Genomic DNA, 22,578 nt, shown 5'->3' with positions numbered 1-22,578 from the left:
TTTATTGCTACGATCATAATTTTATTTGAGGCAACCACTAATTTAGCATTCATCTCAGAGTGGCTACTGAAGAAAATAATAATTTCCAAACAAATTTCACAGTTTATTCAGAATGAAAGAATCCTGCCTTAATGATGAGTTTCTGGGTTGAGTAATTGGGTGACAATTTTTCCTATAGATGCTCTTGAACCTGTATTGCTGAAAATAAATTATTTTCAGATGCCTTCAGGACTTATGAGAAGCAGTCTAGTGAGCTGGTTGGTTCCTCTGAGGGTGTCTGAAATCTCCCTATACAACTACAGCTCTACCGTCAGGGGTATTTGTAGGAGATCAAGATGTGAGTACTTTCAAATGACTTTTTCTGTTCATCTGCAACGTGCAAAATCACTTCAGAAGTCACCAAGTTTCTTAAACGGGGAAAAGCAAAGGACATGAAAGTTTCACATGAAAGTTGATAGTTCAAAATCTGCTGTTAAAGAAAAGTACTGACAGCAAAAAGTGCAGAATGTTTCCAGTTGCCGGGTATCACCAGTTCCTTCATTCCTATTTGCTGTGTACTCCTGGCACTACTGCTGCTGCTGCTGGATCATCACTTGATACAGGAGGTGTGGGAAGGACGTGGCCTGGCAGGCATGTCCATGCTCAGCAGCATAAAACTCACCTCTGTAACAGATTCCCTGCGCCATTGCTGTCAGAGGCTGATGTGGTTTGAATGCCATGTGTTCAGTCTCCCAGTCTTGCTCTCTTCCACTTGGATTCCCTGCTCTTTTCCCCTCTTTGTTCACAAGAAGGACATGAAATGATGTGCTTGCAGCAGCTGCTGCCCAGCTAGGCCGATGTCTCCCCAGACTTCAATGCAACAAGCTCAGAGTCATCTACATATCTTCCATTGAGCTGCTCATTGTTGGAGTCATGATGGTACAGGTAGACGGGAACCTCTGTGATGGATGTTGCTGTGTAGGAGGTAGATCGGGTGGAGCAGTGCTCTCGACGCCTTTGGCCCCACTGGGTTTTGTACTGTGTCCATTGCCTCTTTAAAGCTCCTTGTACCTATTAAAGATTCACAGAGTTAGAGTGACACATAATCGGAACTACTAAAATTGTAGCACTTCTAAAACTTGCTGCAGGAAATTGGAAAAAAAGACAAAAATAAGAAAACAGTTCCAGGTCAAACCAGGTTCCACCAGGTTCACTCTGCCTCTCTTCTCTCTCCTCCCAGCTCCAGAAGCAGTTACTCAGGCCTTGGCCTGAGACCCTTTCCTGCCTATCCTACAACAGCAATTAGTTTCTGCAGTGGTCTCTGCTTGTGAAAAGAGGGTAGGGCTAGCTGTCAGTGTGGAACAGACTGCTGCACAGGAACACAGTAGAGTGCAGTGGGAGAAGATGGAAGAGGAGGTAGGGATGAAGATTAAAAGCCATCTGATGTTACACCTGGATCCTTGCCTCTGGAATGGCAAATGCATTATGACCTTGAAGAAACTTAACCTGGAATAAAATTGGCCATGAATGGCAAAGCATAAGTACACTTCAAGAGCTTGCCAGGCTCATCTTACAGAGAGAGGGAGCTAGTCGATTAATGCATATAAACAGAGATATTTTTCTGGTAGTTCAAGAGCAGATTCTGCACTGGCAAAAAATTATCATTGGCCACAGCTCCCTGTGTAGCAGAGAATTTGAGACTTTGGACATTCATCCTCTAGGAGCAAAACAGTTTATCCTACATTTACATTAAGGATGACGATCTATCCTGTGCTAGGATATGACTGAAGCTGCTGAGGCCTGCCAGGGAATAAGAAGCTCATCTCCAGCTGCACATTTGGGAGTGCTGGCATCCTCCAGTTCTTTCCCAAAGGCAGTGCTGAGACACAAGCAGGCAGTGGGCAAAGCAGGGCTCCATCCATTCAGTTCAGCTGTCCCATTCTCCCAGAGTGAGAGCAGGAGCTGAGTGCCACCACAGTGTGCTGTGAGTCAGCCCTCCATCAGCAGGATACACAGCTCCCAGGGCTCCTATGCTCATGCTGTGTGTGATTCTTGCTCAAGGAGCTGCTTTGGGGCTGCTCTCCATGCTCTGTGCAGAGCAATACCTTTCACAGATGTAAACGAGCCTCGATGACTTTAGTATTTCCCTTGACTCCACAGTCTTAATCACTTCATTGATATGTATATAGTACAATGCTATCTACTCACCACCCACTGTTGCCTGAAAGAAAACCGTTCACTGTCACATAAGGACAAGGCTTCATAAGGAATTGCTGTGAACCTGAGATGCTCACTGACTGCGCAGCAGGAATAAGCAGCATGCCAAAAATGGATATTTCAATTGCTTTGGATTTTTATTTTTAAGCCAAGGAGCAAGCCAAGGTATGAGGACTGATGCTATAAATCCTTACTCATGCAAGAAGTTGCACTGACCTGGGTATGACTCCTTGCTTGAGTAAACAAACGTTTGCTGGACTGGTCCATTAAAAATAGCTGAAAGTTATCTATCTCCATGTTCAGTTTACAATACTAGCTCTTTTTTTGCTATCACATAGCTCAAGGCAAAGTAGTTAAGAGTTCTGTTTCCTCCAGAGAAATAAATTTCTATTTACCTTCTAACACACAAAGAAAGAAAACTAATGGTCAATGTAGATTAATTAGCTATCAAGCACAGAAAAGACATACAGTCACAATGGGACTGTAATTACCAGGGTTGTGAACAGAGCTCTTATGCTTACATCAAGATTTGAAGTTAAATAGCTGCATGCAGGGATGTGTGGTATTACACCATCACTGAAGTTTGTTAGTGAAGTAACTGAATGGCAGAGTAATGCAGTTGTAGCATATACTAAGGAAGTGCGTGAGGTGTAATCTGTACAGATTTTAGTCTCTTTAATTCTGCCTTTTTAACATTACAGTGCTCCAGATGAATGCTGTAGTCTGCTACCCTACAAGCTACATGAAGTACAACAGTTAACCATGGTTACATGAAGCAGGAAGAACAAAGACACTCAGTCTTGCAAAGTTTGCCAGGGGATACTTCTAGTTTTGTTTGCAGAGGACAGTGATACTGAAGTATGTATGGACTGAGAGGGAGCAGGCACATCCCTTTCAGTGCAGAAGTAGGAGTGTCACTGTTCAGGGCTAACAGGCCCCATGGAGCAGAGAGAGCATCAGGTAGGAGCAGCTGGTTTTATTCCAAGTGCTGATCCCTACAAGAGTCTGGCCACATTTGTCCAGTGGGCTGCATGAGCAGCTGCATTTGGGTAAAGCAATGAGTAAACCTAGATTTCTGCCCTGATCCCAAGGATTTCAGATGATCACAGAATCACATTGCTCAGTACCAACTAAAACTGTTCAGGCACAGATTTCAATGTGCAAGCAGCCTTACTGAAAATCACACGCCCAGCCATACTGTGCTAACAACCACGGAGGCTCCTGCCATGTTTTTCTCTGTGACTGCGGATGGAAGAAAGAGAAGCCCAGAGAAAGGAGAAGCCTGAATTGGCTTTCTCTGCTCATGAAGACTTTAAAGGTTTTCCTGCTCTCCATTATCCATTCATGTCTCTTTGGCACACGAGATATGTGGCTGTTATTTGGTGGTGTTTCTTTTTCCAAAGATACTTTCCATTGTGTTGGCCAGTCTTGCAGTCCTGAAGTAATCTCAGGCCTGGAAATGTGGTCTGTTGAGCAGGCTATTGGAGTCCTTGTATCATCTGCACAATACTGTTGTTACTGGACTGAGAAACTACAGTGCTGCTGGATGCTGAGATTTTACATGAAAATACATGAGAAGATTCACCATTTAAGAAGTCCTGGAAAAATCCACTGTTTATGTGTTCTTCCACATGAATGTAAGCACTGATGAGATTTGAGTATTTTTCCATTTCTTTCTATAGATAGGCTTATAGCAATAAAGTGAGGCTGTGAGGTAGCATAGCATGCAACAAATTCAATATAAAATACTGTCAGGTGGTATTGAGTTTAGCACTGTTTGTCCTGGCTAAACTCTGAGCATTTTAGCCTTGAAGTTAAATATTCCAGTAGAAAAAATAAATTCCTGAGCGTCCAGTTTTCTTACTAAAATTAATCTCCTTGCCCTGCACTGAATTTTCTCATAACAAATCACTTTGAATTCTACTCTATGGCAGCAGATGCATACAGCAGCCTGGAAACAATCTCCTGCCATGACTGAAAACCAGACTGTGGCTTTGGTCTATGTCATACTGCCCACAGCAAAAGACTGGAGGGATTATCTTAGCTTAGTTGTTTTGGGCAGCTGAACTCAGTGCTCTTCTCCCTTTGTAAGTGCATAATGCCACCTTGGTGTTAGCCTGTTTAGGGCAGCAGGTTAGGTTTAGGCCTTAAGTTGTACCAGGGGTGGTTTATGTTGCATATTAGGAAAAATTTCTTCTCAGAAAGAGTGGTGAAGTATTGGAGCAGGCTGCCCAGGGAGGTGGTGATGGTTTTCAAGAAACATCTGCATGTGGCACTGAGGGACATGGGTTAGTGGGCACGGTGGCGATGGGCTGATGTCTGTACTAAATGATCTTAGTGGTCTTTTAAAACTTCCATGGTTCTATGATTCTGCTGCTACTGCTCTGCAGGTTCTGCATACTCAGTTACATTTTGCTGCTGTGTGACAAATGGCAGCAGAAGGGCAGGCTGAGAAAATGGTGTCTGACATGGAAGTGCATATAACGCGAAGGTGAGGAACCGAATTCCTCCACGTAGAAAAAATGGCATCCACTGACATTTATTGCTGCTTGCTGAATGTCTGTGGAGATGAAACACTGGATGCAAGCACAGTGAGGCAGTGGGTGGAATGTTTCAGAGTGGCAGTGGGCTGCCACATGTAACATAAAGGCTTTGGGATGTGACTGGGAGCTTGGTGACTACTGTTATTTGGGATTTGCATTCAGACTGCCCATCACCAGTCTGCTTAAGGACCACTGACTGCACTGCAGCTTCCTAGAGCTGCTTAATGACAGCAAAGTCAACAGAGTGCAGAGTGTCTCTGAGGATGGCCACCTGATTGTCATGTATTAATATAGTGCATTTTCTTTATATAAATGCATTCATTCTGAATTCTAAATTACACATAATTCACTACTCAATGAACAAAAGACATCTGTATTTTGGACTGCATCATTACTGGAATGTGGCTTTTAGATTTCTGCCTAGCACACTATAAATTAGTTTGTATGACAGGTAACTCAACTATACTCTGAAATTTAATTTTGAATTAATTGATATCTGTGGTCTGCCATGATGGTGGCAAGCAGATGCTCCACATATATTAATTACTGGGTAAAACTGTCATCCTGCATTTGTAAAAGTGGATTTTTTTTTTTAACATTGTAGTTTTGCCAATGGTACTTTGGAATTGGAGTTATGTGACTAAACTTATCTAAGAAACAGACAGTCTTTAAGATACTGTATGTTTTCAGTGCATTTTCCTGTTGCTTTTCTTCATTTTTGCACTTCTACAACCTTTAATCTAGGCACAAATGTTCTCATTAGGTTTGGAGAATTACAGAGTAATTGGCCTTTTGCCCTAAAGCTATAAAATGTAAAGCAAATATGTTTTGCAAAATCTAATCAGAAAAACTTGAAGGTGACCCTGGGGGGAATGAAGGATGAAGAAAGCAATCCTGAAGGCAAGGATTTGGGTGTAATGCATTGTTTGGAGGCAAGCAAGGACATACAGGCACAGTGCCTGTACATAGCTGAGCAGTCAGTCCTATAGGGATATGCTGTTTCAAGAACTGCCTGGCTTGTTTCTTCATTCTTCATGCCAGTTTCTCCCTGCCAGAAGGAACCAGAAGTCTTGCTGCATGTGCAGAGCATGGGGACCAAACTGTGCCAGAAAGTGATAACATGAGGGGAGAAATATGGTGGTAGCCTGCAGGTCCTGGGGGTGGACGTGATACAAGAAAAGAATAGCATGTCTCCAACTTTGCTTAAATGCATCCAACTCTGAAATGAAAGTGTGACTTCTGTAACATGAGCTTTATGACTATGGTTCCATTTTAGATTCTAGGGTCCATAACTGCTTGTGTTCTGCCATTTCTCTTTTATGTCTCCCATGAGCTGTGCTACAGAACTTCAGTGGGTGGCCTCTCATCTCTTTTACTACTGCATTTCTCTGCATTTACAGAGCGAGTCAGCCAGAAGTAAGTCTATAGTGATGTCAACAAGAGATGGCAGAATTTTAATTCTCTCTGCCATCCTGAAAGCTAGAAAACCAGCTGGTAGCATCCTGTCAGTTGGTTAATATGCTTCAAGTCACCATCAAAGCATCAGCATGGTCACATCACTACTACTTGAGAATAACATTCAGGGATAAACAAAAGCAAGAATGTTTCTGTAGGTTCCTCTGCTTTGCCAGTACCTCTGTCATGTGTTTGAGTCCTTTACTTGTGTTTTAATCCTTTACTTTGACAGCTACCATGTGTGATATTGTGGGTGGAAGAGGGAGCGCCCCACGTCTGTGCTTCATTTGGTGCTGTTGGCTTTGCAGTGTTAACTCACTGACTCACTGAGGTATTCAGGGCACACTCCACAGAGATTTCATAAATGCACAGTGCTGCTTGTATACAGATACTGGAAAATGACTTACTTTCTGTGCCTTCAAAATTTGTAACTCAAAATGCTTCATTTTGCTACCAATCAACATCTAAGTGACTATTTCCCAAGTTTTTTTTCTCTTGTTATATTCTAGACACTTACCTCACCATTGAAGAAGCAGAATATAGTTGCCACAAGCAAACCCTAAGAGGAAGAAAACAAAAAGCATTTAAAGATCACAATATATATACAGATAATTGTTGCATTGTTTGGAAGTTTGGGCTTGAGGCATACAATAGAAACTTTGGTTCATTTCCTTTCCATCACAGACATTTCACCTAATGCCCTCCTAGTTCTCAGTTATATTTTTACACTAATTTTTGTATTTCATTATATTTTCTTCCATATTACTGGCATTTCTAGATGACCTATTCTGCCTATAAAGTTATTTTTGTTTGAGAGGCCAGGAGAAGGAAAACTAAGTGATACTGGCTTTATGAAGTGAAGGTAGAGGAACTGCCCCACATGCTGCTAAGCATGTCAGAGTGAAGTGACCTGATTAAGACTGTCACACAAGGGAAACCCAGCTGTGCCAGGTAGGGTTTCAATAGGAGTGCATGATGGGATTAGTGGATGGACCTGTATGTGCATCATCGGTATGGATGGGAAGGTGTGAAAACAGGTACTAGAAGTCAGAAAAAGGGAAAACAAGCCAGCACAAAACACACATGAATTAGAAGTATGGTTGTTCAGATATTTCCTTACCTCTACAAGATTAAACAGGGTCAAGCCAAGTACATGAGGTGAGGAAGTGTGAAACAGGTAAGAGAGAAAATTTGTACACACAGAGCCTGCTGTTCAAAACCACATAATTACACTCCTCTGAGTTCTAAACAGCATTAGCTCTTATTAAAATATCATTACATAGCAATGCTGGGATCCAAATGCCCTCATTTTAGATTATTTAAAGCTGTTATTATCAACTAAACTTATGTCAGTTTGTGAAACAGAGGGAGAAACTGCACTGCAATACTCTGTGTTCCCAGGAGCTCTGAGGTGCTCTGAGGTGCTTTACAGCTGCATGTTTTTTATGAGCTTTCATTCAACTGATTACCAGCTAAATTACATCTGATGCTTTGTAATACATTTTGGACTCTTAAGTGTATGTTTTGAACTACAAAGATAGGGTAAAATAAATGCTGTAGCAAGATGCTGATGTATCAGGGACATACATGGGATGGTTTGAAGAGGTGCTATCATGTGAATTTTGGCAATGATTTTGCTCCAATAATATTTCTTTAGTTGCAATGTTTAATTTCTGTGACTTCAAATGTGAAGACAGGAGGAGGAAGGGCAACCAGAGTGAGAAAAAGAAATCTTTTTATATTGAAACCGAAAACTCCAATCTCAGAACACGGTATGTAATGCATAATAGTTTCCCCTAAGCTCTGGTTTGGGAAACACCGTCAAGTCAACCAAAACCTTATGCCTTCACAGCAGACCTTTGACAGATCACAGGTGCCTAAATCTGAAATTTATGCATATGTTGCAATTCCCTGTGGCCTATAATGATTATTCCCCTGCACTGTTTATGCTACGTCAATCTGTGCTGTCTTGAAAAACATCTGCTGTTGAACTGTATGGTATGTGGTCGCATCAGGGGTTTCACTGTTCTGGAATGTGTTTATATTAATGACAGTCAGCCACAATGGGAACTGGGATGGATTTTGATTTCCTCTGGAATTAAAGAAGCTCAACAGGGCACAGAAGATAAGATACCAGGAGGAGAGAAATAAGCTAAACCTGTTCTTCAGTGAGAGTGTTCTAGGGGAATTTGGGAACTGCAGTTCACCTTAAGGCAGAAATTGAATCTGAACTATTGAAATTGTTTTCCATTTTATTTCATAGAATCATAGAGTGGTTTGGGTTGGAAGGGACCTTTAAGATCATTTAGTTTCAACACCCTGCTATAGGCAAGGACACCTCCCACTAGACCAGGCTGCTCACAGCCCCATCCAGCCTCACCTTGAATGCTACCAAATAAATTGTTTCCTATACAGTGTTAAAATTCTTCTTACATCCTACAATTAATCTACTTCTGCTCCCTTTACTATTGCTTTCTCTAGAATTTCTCTGTTAAAAAAAAAAAAAAAGCTGAAGAGGAAGCAGTGTTGATGCCATATATCTCCAGTTACTCTTCCGGTCTGGAGTAACCTGGGAACGGATGTGGCTGTTCACCATTTTGAAACCATGGAAGTTGTACATCTCTGCTGCCTGAAGAGATGATCTCCTTTGTCCCATGCTTATCTCCCTGCTCTTCTTTCAACAGCAATAGCCCTCTGGGCTCTGCCATCCAAGGTGCATCTATATTGCTCCTGAACGCTTTTGAAATCAAGTAAGAAACCTCTGTAACAATCACACACAGATCTGGAGGTCCCTGGGAGACTTCTGGATTTGAGGAGTAAAGGCTCCTATGATCTCAGATAAATTAAGGACATTTACCTATAATCTTACTCATTTCTTCCCTATCTATCATATTTCTGCCACTCCACTACCCTCCTCTCTTTTCTGAGTTTCTTAAGTGGATCTGAAATGTCCCTGAAGTCCTCTTGAATCTATTTCAGGAAGAAGGAAAGGAAGTCCAACAGAGCAAAATTATTTGTACAGGTGATGAATAGGATAGTGTTCACCCACAGTTTGGGACTGAAGCTCGCATTTTAACAACAGCTTTTACTTTTTCAAAATGTATAAATATATAAAAAGAAAAAAAGCAAATATATATGTATATGGACTACAAAAAAAGCAAATATATATATAAATATATATATGTATTTGCTTCTTTTTCTTTTATATATTCACTTTTTTTCCTTTTAGGTGTTAACCCTCTATGTAAGAAAAAAGATCAGAAAACACTACTCAGCATCCAGTTGTGTTCACTGAAAAGCTCAAAAGATAATAGTGGAAATATACAGATGGAAGATCTCCATTATGACATGTTGCAACTCTCATGTGCCCCTCTTACAACTAAAAGGAAACCAAGATGAGCACACACACAGAGCATAGTCTAACACTGAGCCTGGGGCCCTTAGGCTCATCTGCAAATAAAAATGTATGCTCGTTTTTCATCTTTTTGAGTGTTATATAAGCACTTCTTGCTCTTCCCCGTGCTGAAGAAACCTGAGGATATGTGTTGAAAAGAAAGTGGCCAGAATAAAATTTATTATGCTTCCCTAGGTAATTGCTTTCACTGACATTTGCCTGAATTTGGGCAATTTATAGTTGAAATTAAACTAGTCTGTTCAGCAACAGTGTTTGTGAGATGCCATCTGGAATAAAGGCTGAGGTTAATTCTTTTGTTTCAGCCTTTGCTACATGAGTGCATTTAGGGTCCCCACATCATATGCTCAAAGGTTTCCCCTTTACTCACACAATCAAAACTCCAACCCAAATAAATAAGAGAGGAACAGAAAAAGACTGTTTGCCATGCAGGGGGATGAGCTAAACTTTCTTGAAGCTTGATGAGGTCTCATGACAGATGGGAGTCTAATGAGTCTGAAGGAGAACAATGGATAACTGATATGGCATCTGCCCACTTACAGATACCAAATGATGGGATGTGTCAACCTTCTGTGCAAACACAGAAATGATGTTCACACACAACTGGTGAACATTATTAGGATAAATTCAAGAGAAGATCAAGATCAAGAGAAAACAAGCAGCAAAGATCTGGAAGATTAAACACAAGTGAACTGCTTGCTGCTTTTAATTAGAGCAAATACTAAAGTGGTTCTGCGCCTTTGTTGAATTGTAAGCCATGTCTCATGGCAGTATGACACTTATTCTCACTAAGAATTGCCATCTCACTGGGTTTTGTAAAATACAAATATCACAGCTGCAGCATGCATCTCTGGCACTAACAGACTCTTCATACCTGCTCATCTCTATCAGGCCTTTATTATAACATCCAATATATTTTCAACCACAATCCATTACATGAACAATTACTTCTATTAGTTCTGTTTCTGTTTCTTCTGATTTTTATGTAATTTTTTTCATAGTTCATAGTACTGTGCATATCTTCCGCTGTAAATCCAGAGATACCAGCAGCAGACATCAGCTTTGGGTTTTTGGAGACCTTGAGACCAAGGCCCTTGTGATCAGGACTCCCTGCCTAGTGGGGCAGGAGCTGTTGTCTGTAGGTGCTGCCTAGCTCCAGTGCAATGGAGAAGGAAAACTCAACTATGCCCCATGTAATAGAAAAAATCTTATTTGCAAATGACAAGACCACTATGCTAAACAGCATTGACACTTCTCAAGAGAGGCAGACTTGCATGTTTAGAGCCATAGTCAGCAAGGCATTGAGAATATGAGTGACCTTTAGAATTTGCATGTTGCCGCTGCTTCAAGGGCTGTTTCTCCACCACCTCTGTGGCTAAATGTTCTCTGACATAGTGACAAAGTCACACCAATCTCTAAACCCACATACAATGGGTATATTCCCACATCAGAGGTGTGCAAAGAGCCAGTGCGTCTCGTATCGTAATGTTTTACACTCCAAAGAGAGTTGCATCTTTCACACGCTTTCTGCATCATCTAAAAGGTGCAGAAAGTCAGGTCCTCTAGGGAAAATCTGCAGTTCACTTTTCTGGAGTGCAAGTGTTTGCTTTGTGGTGCCTAATTTAGCTCTGTTTAATTAGCTGCAGCATGCACCTACACCATCCCTCTCTGGCCATTAGTTATTCCACTTAAGGGCTGAAATAGCTTTCTTTTGTCTGGTGTAATCTTAGCATGGTTTGGAGGTGGAAGATCTGATGCTGGTGATGCTGATAGCAACTACTAATTGCTACTTTTACAAGATGCACGAGGGGCTGGCTGGATGTGATGGAAAAGAACACACATTCATCTCTGCAGCACAAAAGCTGCTTTTTGATTTTCATAACTTTTTTACTCTACAAATCTAATAAAAGGAAATCTGTCTGTGTGGTGAAAGACACGCTCTGATAAAAGGTAAGGTAGGTTAGATACTGAGCACTTGTGAATTGCTCACATAGCCATATTTGAAAAATACAGTTTGACTTGAAATGGTGAGTGTAAATGATAATGCAAAAAGAGCAAGGCAATTCAAAACAGACTGCCTTCTGTTATTCATAATGACTTTAGGAGAGGAAACCCATCATGCAACACCTCAGTGCTTTGTTTTTCAGCTGGAAAAACTGCTTGCTGTAAGAATTTATTCCTTATTTCTATTTCATTCATTGTCTCTGAATCATCTGAACTGTCAAATTGACTGCAGTGCTAGTTTGCACCGTTTCTATGTACACAGAAGATACAGTTAATATATCAAACCATTGTGGACATTCAAGACAGTGATGCACTGCCTCTTCAGTTCTAGAAAAGGTATAAAAAATACCCTTTTAACCAGTGAAGCGATGGAGAATGTATTATACTTTCCACAAAAATTAAAAATAAAAATTGCAGATATGATGCCTGCCTGTATATGACTGATATACCACTGGATGTAGGCAGTAATGGTTGCTGATGAAGAGGCAGGCTGTACTTTAAGAGAGAACAACAGCTAGCAGGGAAATACAGCTATATAAATGTGCTAATGCAATGTTTGCTAATGATATGATCGATTCTAGAAGAAAATGAGCACTGGAGGAGAGATTACATAGCTGGCTACCTTAAACACATTTTCTATAAATGTTTGGGAAAGCTTGTTTAAGAATACAGCTAAACATCCACTCTATGCAGAAAAGGGAACACCACTGTTAAAAGCAGTGAGCAGCCCTACTGCAAGTCCTCCTGGAATGCTGAATTTCACCTGCTGCTGGATGCACTCTGATACCACCCTGCAGAGCTCCAGGAGCTCTCCTGCAAGATCAGGCTCAGTCACATGCCACAGCCCAGGTCTGGCTCTGCTGCATGGCTGGGGCAGAGCTGGGCGGGCTGTCACTGTTCTGCAGGCTTCCTCCTCTTGCAATTCTCTGAAAATCTAGGAAGATATATAAAAATTATTATCGTTACACTCTGTCTTATCCTAGCTTGCTAGAAACATAAGCAACTTGTCACCAGGAAATTTGTTTGGAGATACTCCTTTGTAGCACTTGAGATCCCTGAAGTGACAGCACAACAGAGCAGGTAATACAAGAAAGGGAGAGCCTCATTGCAGTAAGCAGAAGTGTAAAATAAGATGGCACAAACTACAAAACCAGTCGCACTTATCATTTTAGTTTTTCTATGGATGCGGTATCATGCTCACACACAATTTTGAACAGATAAGGGTGATACCAGCAGGAAATCTCAGGTGGCAGGATACACAGATTTTGGTAGAGTTACTTATCACCCCATTAAAGAATTATTATTATTTTTTAATTACTTACAACATTGAAATAACTTCTGTGTTTATTTTCTGAATAAAAGAAAACAAGAAATGGGTCAGTATGCTTGCCTGTGTTGCACTCTACTCATAAATGCATCAGCAATTTGCCCTTCCTCAGCAGTATGCAACCAGGTATGTTACTGAGAGTAAAGCAGGCAACCAAGCATTTGAAGTCACATGGGGTTTTGTTTGAAAAATAAAATAAAATAAAACCCTACTGAATGAGGACATATTTTAAAACTCTTTTAAATGAAAATGTCAGTGTAATATTTTAATTTAAACTGTTTAATAGGTGAGTTTTAACTCCTAAATGAAACTTCATTGACTCAATCTTTCTTCTGCACATTGGAATTCCCTCTGTATGATATTTATCATACAGCTAATTTTATTATTAACCTTAAAACAGCATTTTCAGTGAATTTCAGCACGTAGCACAATTAGCACTTTCAAGACAGAAGACCTCTGTGATCTCAGTTCTTTCTGCATAGTTCAGAAATAGTGCCATTTGATCTTTCTTTTTCTCCATTTTTCTTTGTTTCCTTTATCTCATGTTTTTTCTTGATACGGTGATACCACTTGTGCTGAGGCAGATAATTCAGTAATGTGAAGGCAGTTGGAAAAGAAATGCAAAGGCAGTTGGAAAAGAAATGCAAAACTACAGTCATGCTCAGTTGGAGTGCAAAATGACTGACAACAGCATCTTTGACTAAATTAGCTTAACAGCAAGCACCTCACTTAAGCTGAAGTTGCTACTATACAGCATACCTGGTAATGCATTAATATATGCATGATGTAATCATATATTTCTCCAGCAAGTCGGTTTTCTGGTCTCCAGGGAATAATAACAAACTGAATTCCTAGTAAGGGCACCAGGATTAACGTGGCTCTGACAGCTTTCATATACATGTTGGACTCAGCACGGTGGGTATCTCTTAGCTTTGTCACCAAAACTCGGACAATGTTAAGCAAAAAGAAAAAATTGACCTGTAAAGCAAAGCCATTATAGGTGAAAGCATCCAAATTAAACAGGCATCCAAACCAAAACTACAGAGCTCTTAAACAGCTTTAAAATGCAGCTCTCTAGCTCCTTGGGAGTCTGACCTTGGAGAGTACCTTGAACACCTTCTGAAAATAGAAGTTAAGCTGCTGTATGTGCTTCCCTAAGGACCTTGAATGGATGTTTGAAATAAGAATGGATCAGTTCTAAGTCTTTTGACATTGATGTGATCAAGTTCACAAGTTTCCCCAAGAAACAAAACATCTAATAGAGTTTAAGCAGAGCAGATGAATTATCCCCTGGGAAACCACTGCTCTGGAGGTCACCAAGATGTCTTGCTTTGGACTGCAGCCAGGTGAGAAACCCATGGGTGTCCCTGGGCATACAGAGCCTACAGAGTATGCACATTCTCTGAGAGACCCGTTCTGGCTGACGTGCACCATCGCTTCAGCCTTGTGTGAGCAAAGGGCCAAGTCTGCCATTGGGAAAACCTAGGCTCAGCCTTGCCTCCATGGGACTGTAGAGTCCCATGTATGCTGCCCATAGGTAATAAAACACGCTGGAACAGGGCAGAGAGGCCAAATAGTTGAGAAAGTTTTGCACCCTGCTGTTTTGCTCAGCCGTTCCAAGGAGCCCAGAATCAGATTTTTGGAGTCATTTCTAGAAACCTGAATTCAGCCATGGGTGCTCAGTACATGGCCACATTGCCCTGACTTCACAGAGCTCCTGGCAGGGCGTTCTTGAGGCCTGTGAAGTAACCTGAAGGTGATAAGGGCTGATAATGAGCTCTGAGGACAACATAGGTATCACAGATTTCTCTCCAGTGTGTAACCAGGCTGCTCTTTCCTACTCCATTACAATACCAGCAGGTGCCCAAGCTTCTGAACTTCAACAGACTTTTCTAGCAATCATTTTTAAAATAAGTATCCTCTTATGACATAACTAAAATAGATATTTTAACAGTCCCAAAGCTATGGATATATAAGAAATCTCACTTGGATCTTTCAGAACAATAAACCACAAATCAGTACGCTTTTGCAAAGCACGTTTTAACTTCTTAGCTACTGACAGAACTTTCAACTATTTTACATTCATGCTGTACTGGAAAAAAAAAGAAAGAATAATAAATGACTTCTGAGGTTCCATTCAGCATTAAATCTAAACCTTATTCTCCATTCTCTTCTGACTTCAGTCTCTCTGTTTAACCTTCACTTTTAGAATTTTTTGAAGTTACTGTGGAAGGTGAAAAAAAAGGCTCTGCAAAGGTAAAAACCCTCAGCTCTTCTGAGTCAGGCTACCACTGTGAGATTTTTGTATCAAATCATGGAGGACATTCTGTAAATAGTGGCAACTTCAAAAGAAAAATGACACTGGAAACAGCACAAGAATAAGACAGAAATTATAACACCTTATTTTAAAAGCAGTTACAGATTGCTCTGCTTCCGTAAAACCATCCCCTCCTCTTTTCTTTGCAGCCAGGATGTACAGACCTGGGCCTTAGTGATCAAAATAAAGGCTGACTGGTGCCTCATAGAACCATAGAATGGCCTGGGTTGAAAAGGACCTCAAATATCGTCTATTTTCAACCCCTCTGATGTGGCATGGTTGCCAACCACTAGATCAGACTGCCCAGAGCCACATTCAGCCTTGCCTTGAGTGTCTCCAGGGATGGAGCACCCACAACTTCTCTGGGCAACCTACTTCAGTGCATCACCATCCTCTCAGTGAAAAACTTCCTCTTAACATCTAACCTGAATCTCCTCTGTCTTAGTTTAAAACTACTCCCCCTTGTCCTATCACTATCAACCCGTGCAAACAGACATTCCCCCTCCTGAAGCTACTAGGAGCTGGCTTTATGACAGCAGCAGCAATCGAGATCAAGCCAATAAACCCACAGCAGATGCGATCCTGAAGGTATGGCAGGCTGAACATGGCAGGGAAGTACTGGCTTCTTTGTATTTCTGATGTGCAAGGTTACTTCTCAAGAAGGGGCAGAAAGACCTTCTGTTTTTTTAGCTAGTAGATAAAGGGTTGTTTTTTTTACTCAGAGGTGTTCTCAGCATTCACCGCCCTACTCTATGATCTGCTAAGCCATTTGTGCAGGTATATCCATGCATAAGTTTGCAAGCAAGTGTAAGTCTGAAAGCTGAAAGTGCATCTTGGATGGCATGCTGAGATGTATTTGGGACTTGGGCTTTAAGTTAGACAGTTCAGTTTGCTTCAAAATCTGATTATTTTTCAGGTGGCTCCTTGGACTGATTTATGAATAGTATTGAGAACCGTTCTTTAACAGAACAAGTCATTAACTGCTTTCAAATTTTCACCAGAATACTTGAAGTACAGAAATTTCTCTACATATTAGTGGCATTTCTAAAATAATTATTAAATGGTTGATAGCAAATAACATTCTTACCAATAAAGCTGCCATTACAGGTCCATGAACAATATAAAGCAAATGAGTGTCAACACTCATCCAGCAGCTGGAGGGGAAATATACCATAGAATTTATTATTTACTCAAAATGCATAACACAATTAAATAGTGCTAAATTCCTTCAAAAACAGACATGCTACTCACTTGTCATTGAAGTATTTGGCTCTTGCAACTGCATGAATAGATGCTGGCACTAAAGGGAACCCTGAAATGATTAAAAGCATGGGTCAGTCTTGGGGGTTTTGGCTTGAATTTCATTGTCCATAAAACAAATACACGTGAAGTTCCAGTTTTCACCAGCACCTTAAGGGAAGCCACTACTCTGACAGGAAGCCAAAGAGAGCAAATGTGTACTGAGCCAGGGGAATGTGCCATGCTTAGTATACCAAATACCTCAGTTGTGTCCATCCTGACATGAAATGGAAATGTTCCTGCCTTCCTGACTATCTCCCTTCAGTTCTTGTGTATGTAATCTCCCTTTCCAACAAGCTAGAAATCTGGGAGCATGTGCTTAAACACTGACATTACCTTGTACAACTTTGCACATACAGACAGCTGGGGATCATCTACTGCTGTCTGCCCTTTGCAGAGTGCTCTGTGGACACATTTGGTGTTACTGCTGCTTGCTCTCTATAAAACATACATGTGGATATTCTGTAATTATGAGAAAAACATGTGAAAATGCCCTGCAGATAGAATGATTAGTCACAGGTGAGGTTATGAGTGATTTTACAAACACTTTTAGAAAAGGCAGAGAATCCTCAAATTCTTGAGAGTCCTTGCCACAGAGCACAGGTCAGCCAATGCTGGAGTGTCATTAAGGTCAAAAAAGTATGCAAATAGGACATTCTGCAGTCTCCAGGCATCTCTAAGCAACAGTTACTTGCTCTACAGCTAAAATAAGTTCTTACAGCAGTTTAACTTGGGAGAACAATGAAGCTGTGGGAGAACAAAATGGATTGCCTTCTCTTTTATATTGTTAGAAAATGGTTACTTTGCTTCTTGCTGCAGAATGCTTTTTTAGAGAAATAAAAATCTCAGAAGAGAAATAAAGGAGCTTCTATTCTCAGGGTGACCTTATAGGACTGATAGCTTGAGAAGGTCCCTTTGTTTTGGAAATGAAGCAAGTTTGATCCAATTTTGTCGACAGACAACATAGACTGAAATGCATTTTTTAAGGGACCACTTTAACGGCAAAAAGTATTGCAAGTAGATTGCTCCACATGATGCCTTGGGACCTTTTTCTTCTGCTAAATGCATTAACCTAAAATATTTGGCTCAACAAATTCTCATGCAAATTTGAAGAACACGATGGAAAGTTTTCATTAATAAGGTAAGAAACTCTTGACCATCTATGTCTCAGATTTCCAGACGCAGGCTGGTCCATGCAGCTAGATGTTGCTCTTGCCTTGAAAAGGGCCAGAGGCAGTGAGAAGGGGAGCACTGAGAAGGCCTGTCAGGTCCTCATGACCCTAGTGTTTCACTCCAAAAGCCCCACCTACATGTCATGAGTAGTGAGCAACTCAGAAAAGGTCCCATTCCAGCCATCTCAAGAGGAGGTATGCTATATCTGTGAAGGTCATGCCAGGTCCCTTCTGAAAAAAAAAAAACAACCTGGCAATTATGTTTAATTGTATTTCCAGTTGGATTGAGAAGGCAGTCTGCTTCAGCACTGCCCAAATAAATGATTCCCTTTTCAATTTGATGTGGATGAAGCTGCCTGAAGCAGCTTGATGGAGCAGAATGTAGTTGGATGCATCTACCTGATGCTGTTTTCTTGCCCTGCATAAAGGTGATTTTCTGACCCGCTGAAACAATAGCAAATGAAAAAGGATACTGTCATCAGCAGGTGCCAGAGAAGGTGTCACCTGAAGGCATCCACCTTGAAATACATCTGCCTGTGTCAGATTCTGTTCAATCATCTGCATCCTTGTGTGGAAGTGTTTTTGTATTTGCTCTGACTTTTATTTTTTTAAACAAAGTTATTTTACAAACATCGCTAGAGATTTTTCCAAATACAGTAATCTAGATCATCTTGCATAAGGATTAGTTAACAAGGCACAATGAGTACAATGAGTATATTCATCTTGTTGTACATTTACCTTGACTTTACAAATTATAATTCAGAGCATGACTTGCTGTTGTTGCCCTGCATTGCCCTTTGGAGAAATGCATCTCTCTTCATTGATTAACACGGCTGGACGTTTAAAGTCAGACCATGCAAGTACTGATTCTGAAAGCAGTGGAATTATACCAATTTATGCAAACTTTAGGGGTGGCCAGGTAGTCCCAATTATTAGCAATAGGATCTAATGACTTCTACTTCAGTTAGGAGGTGTAAATGACTACGCTGTGTGCTAGTATCCATTTACTTTCATTAATAAGGATGCAGACTTCACAGTCAGAATTGTGTCACTTTCTATTGACCTCTTCCCTCTCAGTATGTCATCACACCATTCTCACAGACACTGTTTAGTTTTGTGGCAGTGCTGCAGATACTGATGAGCACCCTTTCAGCTATCTTCACTGAATTACCCACCAAGATGCTAGAGATGCCCTCAACCATATTTCATCTAGTTCATAAAATTTCATGGCAGGCCAGATGTCCCAGTTGCAGTAGATGCATTACCTAAAGTGAATGTCGTTTAGAAAAATATGTTAATGCCTATTTTTCTCCTGCATAATGTGATACAGAATAATGGTTCTTCAGGAATTCCTATGCTACAAGACATGAAGACAGCAAATGTTTCACCTGGAAGGAAGGGTATAAAATTGCTTTTCAGATAGGGCTTCCATTTTCACAGAGTGCTACCAACCACTGTACATTCAAATATTCTGAACAATGAAAAATTTGTGATGGCAGAGCTACTTTTTCAGGCTCAGCTATTTGAAAGCAAACAACTCCCCCAAAAACAAAACAACAGCAATGAACAAAACAACTTTCCACTTTGATGTTATAATCTCTTAAGCATCTGCTACTGGATGGCCAACTAGCCATTGGAGTTGGGGTGTTAAAGTTCTTCAGAACTTTAAGGTTCATTTTTCTGCCACCTAATCAATTCCTTCTTTTCCTCTGTTTAAGCAGGAGAGCTGTTTTTCATTTTCCTACTGTAAATGAAATAATGAAAAATGAAATGATGTTGATCAGGCATTACATATGCAAAAAGGATGGAAAATAGAAAGTACATTCTTTATGCTTTGGTCTGGAATTGCAAGAGATGGTGCAAGCAAACCATAACACAGTGAGATAATGAACAACGATCTGTCATTTATGGCTTAGTGCACCAGTGGGTTTTGAAATACAGGGCCTGGCTCACCATAAATTGGAATGAGGCCAGAAATTCACAGTTCCAGAACTGGAAAAAAAAAACAATTGCTAATGATTTTCTGTCAATGCTGATGTGGACTGGATTTACAATAGAAATTTAAATGTGAAAGAAATGGTGCTCCACTCTAAAACATCGGTTGTGTTTATGTAGCCCTTCACTGGATCAGGAAGTACAAAGAATAAATACCCATTGTTGCTAATAATTAAAAGGCAACAACTCCCTCAGTGAAAACAGAAGAGTTCTGAGATTTGAAGCTGGAGTACCAGACTTAGCCATGGTTTCTTGGTCAATATGCATGCTATTAGACAGAGTTTGTTTATTTGTAACCTCTCTTGGTGATGTTCCATGAGATTTGCTAATTGACACCTGAAATGGCATAGAGATCACTGCTGTTAGACAAAATAAGAACACAGACATTATCTACTCCTCTGTGGGTAAAATGGTATCCTCTCTTTTAAAGTAACATCTGCCAAAGTATATCTGATATTGTATTCCATTTCAGAAAATCTCTGGTTCCTGTTTGTATATGCTGTGCTTTTTCAAACTGGGGGACATAGATATTGATTGTCCTCATTCCAGAATAAATACGCTTTTATAGGTACTGTCACAGATTAAAATTTTTGCATGCAGAGTGACAAAACTGAACAAGTTCTGTCCAGATGGGAGATGCATTTGGATAAAAATCTATTTTACCCTTAAAGCTTTGCATTACAAAGCTTAATGACTTCTTTCAGCAAATCTGAGGAAGCAGCAAATAAGATGCTGACAGCTGTTGATATTTTTGTGTCTCTAGACTCACACAAACAAACGCTCTCAAAGTTAGGACCCAAAAATTCAGTCCTAGGCTGTGACCTAGTAGTGTGAATACAATTCAGGTGTGTAAGTGCCAGAAAAAAATCAAACATCTGAAGTATTCACCAACTTGCTACAAAGCATACCATACATACCCCAGCCTAAGAGGTAGTACCAGTGCAAGCGCTGTTCCTCTGCAAACACAGCCACCACAATCAGCGTGTGCAGGTAAATGCCTTCACAGAGCATCCAGAAGTAGTTGCAGCCCAGCATGTACTGGTGGAAGAACTGCAGCACTTTGCAGCTTACCTGCCAGGCAAATGAGAAAATGTCACACACCCAACCAGCATTCTGCTTCTAAGCAGGCAAAGGCAAATCCTAATGCTAAGCTATAAGAAAGCAAAGTGAAATAGATACCCAGCTCTTGCTGGGTTTGTTTGGCACCTAACACCTTTGTAAATGAGATGAATGAAGCAAAAAATCTTCACAAAAGAGTAAAAAATGTATTATAGCAGCACTCCAGAAAGTACAATATGAAAAAAACCCCTTCAAAAGTCCTTAGTTCAATGATTTTTAGAACTGCACTTGTTTTTTAGAGCAAGCAACTTGATCTTGAAGGAGCAGGCTGTGAGAAAGACATAACTTGGAGCTCCAGTTTGGTGATTTCTTTCACTTTATTCAGAATTTTCAAAGACTTGCTCAGCTCTCCTGGGAGTCAGTCACTTCCTCTGTAAGCAACACCCAGCTCTGAACTCCCTTCTTTGAGAATTGCAAGTGCTGCAGGCAGTAGAGATGAAAAGACGTGGAGATAGGTGAGGCAGTGAAGCTGGACAGTGGTTCTTGCCTGCAGCTCAGATAAGATATTGAGACTTCAAGCTGCTTGGTAAGCAGATGGTGGAGAGAAACTCGTTGTGTCCATTCACCAGCTGGTGAAAAGATCACCCCTTCTGTGAGAGAGTCTGATGTCCACCCACTTCCACCACATTCCAGTGCCCAGGAGGCTGATGGAGCAGGAGGGTGATGCAGGGAGCTCTTCAGGGAGCAGCAACAGCTACATGGACATCTGAGGTGCCCTTATGGATGGCAAAATGCCAGCTGTCACCTTGGCCACAGGGAAATATTCCTTCCCTTTCACTTCTCCAGATGGTTTCCAAGATAAATTACCTGGACTGGAAGCAATGTTTTTATTAGCACTGATTTGCCTCTTTAGTGTGACATTTCAACCATTTATCAGAAGACTGCATGCTCTGTGAGTCTGGACAACTCACAGTACCCCTCTGGGCCAGAAAAGCAGGTTTAGTAATGATTCTCTGCACCATCTTGTAGCTGAAAAGCATTCCCAAAGCAATTCCCAGAACATGGGCATTTAGCTCTGTTCCAATATTTACGATGCAGTTTGTTGCTCTGAAAATACAAGATCATTGACGATGCAGCTTAAAGAATTCTGACAGAATTAACTTGAAGGACTGGTTCTTCTTCTTCTTATTATTATTATTATATTTAATTTTTTCTGCTTGCCACACAGAGTGAAGCAGTCATGTATTTTTTCCACACTGTGTCTGAACAGTTCCTAATAAATACGCTGAGAAAGGTTAAAAAAGAAAAAAGGAAGGATTTGCTGTTTTCAGTGAACTTTCTGAGTGAGGGAGCAACTCCATGAACAAAGCCAGCCCTTGCTGTAACTTTTATCTGTAGCTCAGTACTTGAAATACAGAAAGCACACTGCCTGAAGATGGACTGTCTTTGTTTCCTGAAGAACGATATGTCTAAACTTGTTTCATTTCCTCAGTATTTCCTTCTTTCCTGTGCCCTCCACGTGAACTATTACTTGTGGCTTTAAAAATAAAATTGAGCACCTATGTTTTAGAGTAATGGCTATGCAGACAGTTAATGACTTTTTTGAGTAATGTAATCACTTGCTATGCAGTAAGTTACAGACTGCCATTGGCAAGACATGAAGGATGTGTGTGATTAGTACTTGGATCCACACCACATTAATTTGAGAATGAATCTGAAAAAGTTACCATGAACAGATTAAGAACAAGAATGCATTGCGATGAATTATGCTGAATTCCTATCAATCAAACTACAGTGAA

The 22,578-nt window shown here is 40.6% G+C and overlaps 1 protein-coding gene across 1 annotated transcript in view; it reads right to left on the bottom strand.

Moving 5' to 3' along the window:
- Nucleotides 1-737: 737 nt before the first annotated feature.
- The window catches only part of CALCR (calcitonin receptor), a 58,747-nt gene continuing 36,906 nt past the window's right edge, over nt 738-22,578 (bottom strand). Inside the window, exons 7-12 of the mRNA XM_065731559.1 lie at nt 20,638-20,791; nt 16,506-16,566; nt 16,342-16,408; nt 13,697-13,915; nt 6,712-6,753; nt 738-1,050 (exon numbers count right to left, since the gene is read on the bottom strand). Of these exons, the coding sequence (XP_065587631.1) occupies nt 829-1,050; nt 6,712-6,753; nt 13,697-13,915; nt 16,342-16,408; nt 16,506-16,566; nt 20,638-20,791 (765 nt within the window). The 3' untranslated portion in view covers nt 738-828. The remainder of the gene's footprint in view (nt 1,051-6,711; nt 6,754-13,696; nt 13,916-16,341; nt 16,409-16,505; nt 16,567-20,637; nt 20,792-22,578) is intronic.

Source organism: Cyrtonyx montezumae, unplaced genomic scaffold (genome assembly GCF_038088225.1).
Source record: "Cyrtonyx montezumae isolate F1298 unplaced genomic scaffold, pur_monq_1.0 scaffold_14, whole genome shotgun sequence".
In the NCBI taxonomy this organism is placed as follows: Eukaryota; Metazoa; Chordata; class Aves; order Galliformes; family Odontophoridae; genus Cyrtonyx; species Cyrtonyx montezumae.
Note: the sequence above shows the minus strand (reverse complement) of the source record. Positions and strands in the feature narration are given on the sequence as shown.